This window comes from Choristoneura fumiferana, chromosome 20 (assembly GCF_025370935.1).
Source record: "Choristoneura fumiferana chromosome 20, NRCan_CFum_1, whole genome shotgun sequence".
NCBI classification, from domain to species: domain Eukaryota; kingdom Metazoa; phylum Arthropoda; class Insecta; order Lepidoptera; family Tortricidae; genus Choristoneura; species Choristoneura fumiferana.
This window is the reverse complement of record NC_133491.1, coordinates 11,363,953-11,376,362: the sequence shown is the minus strand read 5'-3', so window position 1 is coordinate 11,376,362 and position 12,410 is coordinate 11,363,953. Positions and strand designations below refer to the sequence as shown.

Here is a 12,410-nt window from a genome sequence, read left to right as displayed (position 1 = left end):
AAAGCAAGCAAGCGAGTATGCAAGCAAGCAAGCAAGCATGCAAGCGAGCATGGAAGCAAGCAAGTCTACAGAAATCTAGGCTATCTAAATATAATGATGTAGAAAACTTATCTGTTATAATTAAATTCTGGTGATGATGCCGCATATGATGAAATTATTAATTTTCACTACCTAATATATCATAACAGTTTTTTTTGGGTACTTTTAAATATATATAATATATATATTAATTTCACCAATGGTATTAATTTCACTTTGCCATTTGCGCAACACAATCCAGCGGCTTCATTTTTGTACTTCAATGCCTTACAATATGGGCAAACTGAGTTCATAGATCCAATAGCAACGCATTGGTAGGCAGGCACTGTAGTCAATTGTAACATTGTAATTGAAAGCAGCTCGATTGAAACTTACAACATTATTAGCTGCATTCAGCTCATTACGCTCTGCACTGGTTTGTGCTATCCGAATCCTTTCAATTTCATTTCGCTCTTGACGTTGCTGGGCTGTTCGATTACTCTGATAATTAGCTTGGTTTGTAGCATTTCGAGTTCTTCGACCCAAATTGCTTCGGTATAAATAGATTAAATCAAAACACAAAATAAATCAACCAGTCAATGTAAATTGAGGAACGTAAACAAATTTGTTTTTAAATAATTTATTGAATCAGGCGTTACTTTGCGGAGGTCCATATCAATGAACTAAAATAATTTCCTTGCTCACCCGCGACCTTACGATAGCTAAGCTTATGCAAAATATGCGTGTTCATGCAGTTCATCCACCTCCACACTGTAAGAACACACACAAATCACACAAACCCATCCATCACCACCACCACACTACACTCGTAAGGTCGCGGGTGAGCAAGTAAATTATTTTAGTTCATTTAAATTTGTTTTTGTTATTATTTAGTAGGTAGTATTAAGGTACTCATGTCATAAAACTCATTTACTCGGCAATCTTCGTTCCACTTTAAACGAAAAAAGTAGTGTACGAAAAAAAATGGAAGAAAACGTCCCTATTTCAGACACTATAGGTCCAAACATCTTCCAGCCAAGCAAGCAAGCATGCAAATGCAAAATAAGGGGGATTAATAAAACAAAACGCCTAAATAAAATTGAGTAGCAAACATTCGCATCACTCCGCATTTTACTAAAACCCACAGGTGATGCATTAATTACCGCACTTCCATACTCGCATTTTCTTTTTCCCAGCAATTTTTCCAGTTTTTCTCTTCATAAAAACCTTCCCTAGACTTTAACGATGATATGAAAAAAAAAAAATAGCTGAATTGGTCCAGCCGTTCTCGAGTTTTGCGCTTAGCAACACATTTTACGATTCATTTTTATTTATATAGATAATAATACAGGAATGATCTATAGTGTCCAGTGGAGTGTGGTAGTTAACTTTACTAATACGCACGGGTAGTTGTATCGACGAATCTATATTATGTACATCACTGCTTTGAAAAAATCTCGTATCTCAAGTCAATATGTCAATAAAATTGACACTTGAAGTAATGTTCATAAAGTTCACTCAGAAAAGATAATCGATTAAGAGATACGACCTTTTCTAAAAGTAGTGACGATATTTATGTTCACAAATTATGTTCCTTCTTTCTCCAACTAGCGAGGCGATGAAATCCCGCGCGTCGCGTAACGCTCGCGAAGCTTTCCGTACGGAGCGTGCGCGCGCGCGGCAGTTCGGGGTTGGGGCCGCGACCCCCGCGACCGACGCCTCCGACGACCTTAGCGCCCCAGCGACCCCGCGGCGGCGCCGCGCGGCGACCACACGCAACCGGACATCTTCCAGGGAACGCTCAAAGGATACCAGTTGAAGGGGATGAACTGGCTAGCTAATCTTTATGATCAGGTTAGATTCTAGTATTGATAGAATGGGCACATTCTGTATTATGAAATGAAATGAAAAAAGTTTATTCAACACACACATAATAGTTACAAACAAAAGTTATAAAAATAGCTGAAATACAAAATATGAAATAAAATATAAAATAATGTTATTATAATATTAGAAATTTATAATATTAGTATTATAGTATAGGTATGAAGCTACAAGTACAGCGTCATCTGGAATGGTTAACGCGTGCGCATCTGTCATTTTGTATGACAATTCAAAGGATTTTTTGATGAAATAGGTCTCAAACTAACGCTCGTGATCGTACCCATCACCTCCATTATAGACCTCCAGTTTCTTCGGTAGGAAGCGGCCTGCATCTGGCTGGCTGGGCTGTTCTCCGCAATTCGACGTCTTAGACCCTGTCCAGACGGAGCGTTTTGCGCGCGAGTGTCTACGCGCGAGTACCCTCGCGCTCAAAACGCTCTGTTTGCACAGGGTCTTAGTGCGCCTATTGCGTGATTGAACTTTCGCATTATATTAGTAGGATTAACAAGGTCTGCTTCTCCGCAGGGCATCAGCGGCATCCTGGCTGATGAGATGGGTCTCGGCAAGACAGTGCAGTGCATAGCGTTCCTCTGCCACGTGGCGGAACGGTTGGGCGTGTGGGGACCGTTTTTAGTCGTGTCTCCTGCGTCTACGCTGCATAATTGGCAGCAGGAGTTGCAGCGGTTCGTGCCGGATTTCAAAGTGGTAAGTGAATCTGCGTTATTTATTGTATCTGGTTGCATACGTGAGACATCATTACGTGTGTTAGTGTAGGTCCAAAGCTGTAGTTTGTCACAGTATAAGCATCTTGTTCATCCAAACCCATACAAGATATCAAAAATAATTTTGAAATTATTTTAAAACAGTCTCCCATTTAGTTAAAGGGGGGCGTGAAAAAATATTGACCTACGCCCTGGAGTTTTTTTTTTGCTTTTCACCCTACGAAAGCCTCTGTTCGCGAGTCCAACTCACACTCGTCCTATTTTTAAAGTTCTCCCAATAAAATCTATAACCCTTGACATCTCCCAGGTACCCTACTGGGGCAGTCCCAGCGAACGCAAAATCCTCCGTCAATTCTGGGAGCGCAAAGACCTCCACACCAGGCAAGCGGCGTTCCACGTCGTCGTGACCTCGTACCAGATAGTGGTCAGCGACCTCAAGTACCTCAACCGGGTGTCGTGGCAGTACATGATACTGGATGAAGCTCAGGCCATCAAGAGCTCTGCCAGCATGCGGTGGAAGCTGCTGCTTGGATTCAGCTGTAGGAACCGGCTGTTGCTGTCAGGTGAGTGCCAATTAGCCTACCCCCCGACTAGTTTTCCCCGCTCGACTAGCTACTCCCTCCGCCCGGACCACACCGCAACTACTAGCGACAACCACATTGTGTAGGCACCACAACGCAACTGCAAAATGCCGCAGCGACACTATTCACACGTAACCACCTTGACCGCATTTTAACGCTGCGACGTGGTGTGGTTGTGGTACGTGTGAAACAACCCTTAAATTTCCTTAATTTCTGCTAGAGAAAATTATCTACAAATACAAATATTATTTATTGCATTCCACAAATCAAGAATAATTTTATGCAGAGACAAAATGTTATGTATGTTATCTACCTGCCTTTTGATTTTTACAGTCACACTGTACTAATTTGTGGAATAAAGATTAACTGTATCGTAATTGTATCCCATCCAAATAATCGTACATTTTAACAGTGACCATGATATGGCACATACATTCATACATAATGAGGTAAACGCCAATTTTTTCCAACACGTAAAGGTATAGTTTAGATTATAATAGTTTTGTATCCACTAAAATTGCACCGTAATAGGAGCTCCGCATAATGAAGCACCGCTGATTCAAACATTGCGCTGAATGTTACTTTAGAACTCGTGTACTTTACTACTACGTTTCGTACGTGTAAGTTACCCAAATTTTGTAACGTATATTTTATAATAGGGCAACCTTTTTGCGATGGCAATAAAAGACAATGTTTTCAGGCACGCCGATACAGAACAGTATGGCGGAGCTCTGGGCGTTGCTTCACTTCATAATGCCGACGCTCTTCGACTCGCACGACGAGTTCAACGAATGGTTCTCCAAGGATATAGAGAGCCATGCTGAGAACAAGAGCACTATCGATGAGAGTGAGTAATGGGACATGAGATATGCTATGAAAGGTTTTTTGAAACGATCAAGCTAGTGGGACACTTGTGTTGTCAGCACAGAAGGCTAAGATCGAATGCCTCCTTTTTAATAATTGCATCGGGTTTTTTGTTGTTTAACAATAATTTAATGTGTTTTTTTTTTTTTTTTTAATATTTACAAAATAATCAAAGTTAATTATAAATGCTCACTTCTTTTCACACATATCAATGTTTTTACTAGTAACCATCTTTTATGTGTTTGCTGACATTAGGTGGTTGTGTGTGTGTGTTCCTTCTTTGACTTACTCGCATATATAGTGGTTTAACCTTATTATTTATCGTAGAGCACCTGTCGCGACTCCACATGATACTGAAGCCATTCATGCTGCGACGAATAAAGAAGGACGTGGAAAACGAGCTGTCAGACAAGATAGAGATTATGGTGCACTGTCCACTCACGATACGGCAGAAACTACTGTACATAGGTAAGCAGAACTATTACAGCATCCGGTACTTATTACTCTTAAGCGAATAATAATTACCTCGACGTTTCAGCCACATTGCAGTGGCCGTGGTCACGAGTACACTTAAGTGCCGGTTTGTTTAACAAAGCAAGTCTTTCGTCAAAGTAATTATTATTCGCTTTGTTAAGCGTGATAAGTGATAAGTCTCTGGTGCTGTAATAGTTCTAGGTAACCAGATGTTCATAAAAAACCGGCCAAGAGCATGTCGGACACGCCCAAAATAGGGTTCCGTAGCCATTATGAAAAAATTAAGTAATATTTTTCTAAGGATTTCATATTTTATACGGAATCTTCCAAGTTTAGGTATATTTTATACCTTAGGCTATTTACTCTTAAACTACTAATAATTGTCAAGCAAACTTAGCCGTTATAGTTTTCCTTGAAAGTTTGATATACTTACTACCATCCTGATTTTTTTCATATTTTTCCACGCCGCGGACGGACGGACGGACAGACAGACAGACAGACAGACATGGCGAAACTATAAGGGTCCCGTTTATGCCATTTTGGCTCCGGAACCCTAAAAATGCCGAAACTATTTAGTCTTTTTTTTTTTTACTTTGAAAATAAAGTATTGTGTTTTTTACTGAAGAATGAAAAAAAAAACATGGAAGCGAGAGCTTTTGCAGAGATACTTTTATGTTAATGACTGAAGTAGAAGTATTTTTCAGCGTTGAAACAGAAGATCAAAATCGAGGAGCTGCTTCACTTCACCGTGGGCACCGAGTCGGGGCACAACGTCGACAAAAACTTCACGTCCAACCTGATGAATCTAGTCATGCAGTTCAGGAAGGTATGCGGTATAACATCATTGACACTGATACCAGTCTAAGGCACAATCCACACAAGGGCACAAGGGTTTGAATCCACAATCAAATGATGCCATAGCTCATAGCTTGAGAGTCCATAGCTCAAACCACTAGGCCATCACAGCTTGATCTCAAACTGTTTTACCTAGCTCCGGGGAGGTTGGTGCAGCCGGGTTTCGCGGCACTGTCTGAGCCTGCCCTTCCCAGCAAGGCTCGGATAACGGTTAAATTTCCATTCTCCCTTAACGCACCGAGAGGCTTTATTACGACATGGATTCAAATACAATTTGAGTAGAAAGAACAAGATGGGCACTACACTATGGAGATGTTGTAATCGTGATGAATGCTCTGCTACAATAACATGTAAATTAAACCAAGTGATCCGTGAAAATAGAAAACATACCTGCCAGGAAGACATGAAAGGACATACATGGAAGTGGTCGTTTGGGGAAAGAGACATTCGATGAATATGTCGTATGGGGAAGTGGACAATAGGGGAATGGACGTTAAAGGCAATAGACCTAACAGACCGACTGGACGTTCCAGTAAAAGGACTTAACGCACCGAGAGGAAATTTCCAAACCGTTATCATGTACTTGGCGCAAAACCTTTTCATTTTGGTTTTGTTCGCGAAACCGTTATTTTGAAACCGGTTTTGAAGGGAACATTTCCATAAAGTTCTTGTTAGATTAACCGGTTTAGAACAATAAAAACCGGTTTATCCCGGCGCAAGATAAACGTCGCCGCCCGCCGCCGGCCGGCCAGCTGTCACTCGTCGAATAAACCGGTTTATTTAGGTTATAGTTAAGTTCTTCAAAACGTTCGCGTTCCTTTGAAAGTTCGGAGTTAAACCAAAATAAACCGGTATTTACCGCTATTTTATAAACCGGTTCCGAGCCTTGCTTCCCAGTCGTCCATGATAGATTTTTCCCGACGGCACACCGCCATCACCTATAAAGCACCTCATACAAAATTTAAAAGCAAGGACCTTGTCTTTGGCCTTTAAGGTGACTGAATCCAAAAAACCGTTTTCCCACCAGGTCTGCAATCACCCCGAGCTGTTCGAGCGCCGGGACGTCCGCTCCCCTTTCGCCATGCAAGTCGATGACTACCACATACCCAAGCTACTCGCCGATGATGGCATTCTAATACGCTCCGTGCCCTCCAAGCGGCATTTACTTTACAACCGACTGTCTGTATTGGCGCCAGAGTATGTGCACAAGGGCGGCGGCGTCTTTGGGTTCCTGAGGCTCATTGATGTGTCGCCCATGGAGCTTTATAGGGTCATGGTGTGCGGGTGGTTGTGTGCGTAAGTATTTTTTCCATCATCATACCAGCCATAGGACGTCCACTGTTGGACATAGATCTCCAGTTGCTTCGATTGGAAGTGGCCTGTATCCACTGTGAGCCTGTAGCTTTAAGCAGACCGTCCGTCTCGTTGGTGGATGTCTTACGCTGGGTTTACCGATCAGCTGATTCCATTCGAAAAGTTTTCAGCTGCAAGGGCCAGCTGTTCTCCGTGCTATATGGCCTGCCCATTGCTACTTTAACGAGCTAATTCGCTTGAATATGTCGGTGACCCTCGCGTTCTTCTACGTATCTCATCATTTCGGCCAATAGTTAAAAGAAAATCCATTAAGTAAATCTTCAATCTCAATAGACGTCCCGTTTGCGGACGAGAATAACTGATCCTATTTGTGTGTTTTTCATGTGTGAAAATCCTTATAAAAACTCGCTATAAAATGTCATAAGTTATGAACTTCTTCCAGCATACAACATATAGAACAATGCTTAGAGAAGTTCGAAAAACTACGTCACCGACATTTCTGGTGGCTACGGAACACACGAGCCGAAGTCAAAGCGGAATTCGCGGAAGTCGAAGAGCCGCCGAATGCCGACTACTACGAGGATGTCGGCAGCAAAGATAGACTGCTGATATGCCCCGATGGAGATGTGCTGCGACAGAGGAGGAGTGATAGTTTGTTGTGGAGAGGTTTGCTGTTCACTGATCCGCTATGGACGCGAGGTAAACGCGTTTTTTGATATGAGACGCCAGTCAGACAGATGGACCATCAGCCAAATATGTGGTCTAGGTCTACCACCCTAAAGTTGATCGTTTGCATGTCACAAAACAATAATGCCAATAGACGTGTCTGTCAACTTGAAAGTTCGGCTTAGCGACATATTCATTTGACGGGAACTTGTTTCAAAATTGATAGACCACTTATTTGGCTGATGGTACCTATAATAACAGAATATGTGACATACATTTCAGACAATGAGACATATACTGAAATATGATAAACGTTTTTTCGGGGACAAAAACAATACAACGAAAAGAATTTTGACCCATTTGTAATAGTCATCAGTTTATTTCCTTATAAGTAAAGTACTATTGACTCAGTTCTGCACTAACTGTATGCAGTTGTTTGCTCAAATAGTTCTTTTATGGGTGACCGCTACAAGAATGCAGTCATCTTGTGCCAGCATTGTCTTTGGAAAGAATTAGCTATATTTTAGTGGTGGTCGCGTATACTTGCATTTTTAATTATAGTTTATTATTTCCATGGTAGTTGGTCCATTCTACACGCACACAGAGCATATTATACATTATATGGCGGAGACGATAGAACATAGAAACATGAGGAGCAGGAATCTGAGGAATCGAGACGATCAGGTAAAAACAACAAATGTATTTATTAATTTACTTTAGAGTAAAGAAATTCTCGTATTATTTCTGTTATAGGTATTTGACGGAATGATATGAACTATTTAATTATCAACTCTAATCACTGACTCTGTTAACAACTAGACATCTTCCTTCCTAGTCTGCCATGCTGAGTGAGATAAAGACGGAAGACGGCGGTTTAGTCTCCGTACCGACAGCCGAAGTAACAGAGTTCCCGCACGAAGAGCGAGCGCCGGTCGTGTACCGAGACGAGCCGACGGCGCTGCCGGCGTTCTTGTGCACTGCACAGCCCAAGGTTAGTAATAACCACGTTATTGCCGTTACCCGCGACTCTGTCCGCGTAGAATTCGGTTATCGCTATCCCGCAGGAACTGTGCAATTTTCCGGGATAAAAACTATCTTATGTCAATGTCCTTCCCCGGAACTCAAACTATATGTATAAGTACCGAATTTCATCTAAATCGTGATGAGGTAACAAACAAACAGACTTACAAACTTCTATTTATATTATTAGTGGGATATATTTGCGCAAGCATAAACCATCAGAATCAGCAGTTGAATTGAAATTCCCAGATTTTATTAAAATTAAATAATTAATTTTTTTTTTAATTAAATTTATTTTAAGTAGATTATTTCTTCTCTGTCAATTCGTCAGTACTTAAGTGAACTCTGTGCGGGCATTCTGCTATTATTTGTACCTACACTACTATTATCGGCGAGAACCTGTAATTGGCTCTGTGTGTATCTTTAATCTGTATCTTTTAAGCTGTTGGTTCTCCAGAATAAATAAATAAATAAATAATGTTAGTGGGATATATCTGCGCATAAACCATCAGAACCAGCAGATGCATTGAACGGGAATTTCATTTTATAGAATATATATATTTTTAAATCAGAGTCAGTTTTTAGCTTGTTTTGCTTGTTGATTTTAAGGCACGAAAGTATCCATTGACCGATAGTTTGCACCACATCAATCGATCGACGTCGAACAGCACAGATCGGCTGTTCGATATCGATCCATGATCGATCGATTGATGTGGCGACATCCTTAGTGTTCGCCTTTTTGCAGGTGTGCGCATGCCCTTGCGCGCCGTTCGCTTCGTCGCGCGGTTTCGCGTACCACAACACGCGGCACGCGCACTGCGAGAGCGCGGCCGGGGCTGCGGTCGCCGCGCGCCTCGTGGCCGCCGCGCGCCCGCCCCGCGGCTGGGCGCCGCTGCAAGTTCCAGGTACAATATTATAGCCACTTATCTCCCAACAATACAGGTATACAGTCAAGGGCAAAGATATCGACACGGCCAAAGTTACAAAAATATGTATACACGACTTTATGCACTTAACATTAAGGCCGTTTTTATACATATTTTTGCAACTTTGGCCGTGTCGATATCTTTGCCCTTGACTGTACAAATCTGTGGGGCTACTGCGAAATTCCAAAATCGAAGTTCGTATCGAGGGTAAATCATTTATACAGCTATAGCATCAAATATATGTATACAACAACCTTATGTTTAGTGACATAAAGGTGTATAGATATTTTTGACGTCTTGGTCTATTTATGGCCTTGACTGCACTGTCCCTCTCACTCTCGTATTTAATAATATAGCGGTTAGCGGGATGGCAAGATTTGACCCAGGAAACCCAATTGTGGTAGTAGACAAACATGTTGCACCGCGTAGTACCGCTCTGACGCCAAACGACAACCATGACCATAAGATATCTCGTCTAGAAACACCATAAGTACGGCAGATGTTGGAGTTCCCTGAAGACCATTGTAGCAAAAATTAGATTAAGCTCTAAGCAAACTATCCCGCCAACCCGCGAGTTTAAGGTCCTTAATGACCTCGAGATCGCGGGTGAGCAAAGAAATTCTTTTAGTTCATTGATATGGCCCTCCGCAAAGTAACGCCTGATTCAATAAACAACCTGTTATATACAGATAAGAACCAGCTAGTAAGCGATGCGGGAAAGCTGACTGTGTTGGATTCACTGCTGAAAAGACTGAAAGAGAGAGGACACAGGGTGCTCATTTACAGTCAGATGACGAAAATGATCGACTTACTAGAGGTATGTCTTATTAATAGAAAACGTTGCTTACCATCCGTGATATTCTTATCACAGACTCCTTGAACTCGCACTTAGGCTTATTTCTTCTACATAATATCATCATCATCAACGGCCTATCTTAGTCCACTGCTGGACATAGGCCTCTCCAGTTGCACGCCACTGAGCACAATCCTCGGCCAGTCTCATCCAGTTCTCGCCAGCTAACCTGCGAAGATCATCGCTCCACCTAGTCTGAGGGCGTCCTACGCCACGCTTGCCGATTCGCGGTCTCTACATAATATACCGAGCGGCAAAACATCTGGCCCTCAAATGTATGCAGAATCGGTAATTTTGTATGAAGGGTGGGCCAAATTTTGTGCCGCTGAGTATATTTTATTTGTTTTGCAGGAATACATGTGGCACAGAAAACACAAATACATGCGGTTAGACGGGTCGAGCAAAATCTCCGCCCGACGCGACATGGTTGCTGATTTCCAAGTATGTGACACTTCCTATTCTAAACATTTAAGTTTGTAAAACTATTTACTTTGCCGATACATCAATGTGGACCCAGACTTTATTTATGTTAACCAGACTTCAAAGCAGCCAACACTTTCTGCTATTCTTTACCCATTTCTCTCCAAAACTTGTCTGGATCAAATGCACAACATTACATAAAAAAGTGGTAAAAATGGTGCATACATTATTTGGACGATTTTTTAATCACTACATTGTAAATATTACACAGTCAGTGTTTGGACATCAGTGGAAATTAGTTTTATTGTATGTGCCAGGCGCGGACCGATATATTCGTGTTTCTACTGTCCACGCGTGCTGGCGGGCTCGGGATCAACCTCACTGCCGCTGATACTGTAAGTAATTAACTGACTTGAAAAAAACGGAGATTCTTTTTCCGTTTGAATTTTTTTATGTTTAGTATATTCATCGACAACTTCAACAATGGTGGTTAGAACGAGATTTTTTTGGATGTAAGTGTTTAAACAGGTGCTCCCGAAAGGATTCCTGAAATATATTTTCAAAATCGGTTCTTGAAAATTGTAATATTATTCACATTTAACCTCATTATTATCAATAATCGTCCATTTTTATATTTACTACCTTTATCCCGCGCAAAAATAAAACTATCCCGTGGAAATATCGAAAATCCCTTTGTGCACCTCAATGATCCTAAAATAATATATCTGCCAAATTTTCAAGTTGCTTGTTGTTTAGGCTGTGCATTGTCTGTCAGTTAGTAGGTTAGTCAAGGAACCCTTTTATAGGTATAGATTTGTGCAGCCCTGCCATGTAATGACACTCGCACTATACTTCTCGCACTGTCTAAAATAAGCCTTATGGTCAGTTTTTTTTGGAATAGTTTGTGAATAAATACTTGGCGACACTATCCCAGAGGTTACTTAATATCTCTAGAAAGTTTCTTCTAGTTTCCTAGGTATGCAGAAGAAGTAGAACATTCATTATGTATTTGGTACTACTAAAGGGTTAATTTAATTATGAACACAACTAATGAACTAAAATAATTTCCTTGCTCACCCGCGACCTTACGATAGCTAAGCTTATGCATATATTATATATTGTGTTTTTGCTAATTTCAGCAATGGTAGTTAATAAAACATGCCTTGACAGTAAATAAATAAAAATCAAGGTAGTTTTGAAGGACGGTTAAAAAATTATTAATAATTTGTGGTAGTTTTGTTTTGTTTCATAAAATATATGTGGGTACTTGGGAAGTTACAGTGACAAATTAAAACGGTGGTTGTGGTTCGTTAGTCTAACAACTGGTAGCATGGTGTACGGTTGTGTCACTTTGAAGATGAGCTCTGGTTGAGTTCGAAACGCGTCAGTGTAGTGTGGTGGTGGTGATAGATGGGTTTGTGTGATTTGTGTGTGTTGTTACAGTGTGGAGGTGGAGGAACTGCATGAACACGCATATATTTGCATAAGCTTAGCTATCGTAAGGTCGCGGGTGAGCAAGGAAATTCTTTTAGTTCATTGATATGGACCTCCGCAAAGTAACGCCTGATTCAATAAATTATAAACACAAATGTCGCCAACCAACCTTGTGTATAATTGACATTTGTTTCACTCACTAGGTGATATTCTACGACTCAGATTGGAACCCGACGGTGGACCAGCAGGCGATGGACCGCGCACACAGACTCGGCCAGACCAAGCAAGTCACCGTGTACCGTCTCATCTGCAAAGGGACCATCGAGGAGAGGATAATGCAACGCGCTAGGGAAAAGAGCGAGGTAAAACACCCCGCGGA

General features: G+C 41.4%; 1 protein-coding gene across 1 annotated transcript in view; it reads left to right on the top strand.

Moving 5' to 3' along the window:
* The window catches only part of LOC141439421 (chromatin-remodeling ATPase INO80-like), a 29,009-nt gene that overhangs the window by 10,089 nt on the left and 6,510 nt on the right, over nt 1-12,410 (top strand). Inside the window, 16 exon segments of the mRNA XM_074103709.1 lie at nt 1,630-1,756; nt 1,759-1,872; nt 2,428-2,607; nt 2,932-3,187; nt 3,906-4,052; nt 4,397-4,537; nt 5,248-5,369; nt 6,426-6,694; nt 7,155-7,411; nt 7,959-8,062; nt 8,214-8,369; nt 9,144-9,303; nt 10,014-10,141; nt 10,529-10,618; nt 10,915-10,992; nt 12,235-12,393. Coding sequence (XP_073959810.1) covers nt 1,630-1,756; nt 1,759-1,872; nt 2,428-2,607; nt 2,932-3,187; nt 3,906-4,052; nt 4,397-4,537; nt 5,248-5,369; nt 6,426-6,694; nt 7,155-7,411; nt 7,959-8,062; nt 8,214-8,369; nt 9,144-9,303; nt 10,014-10,141; nt 10,529-10,618; nt 10,915-10,992; nt 12,235-12,393 — 2,488 coding nt within the window.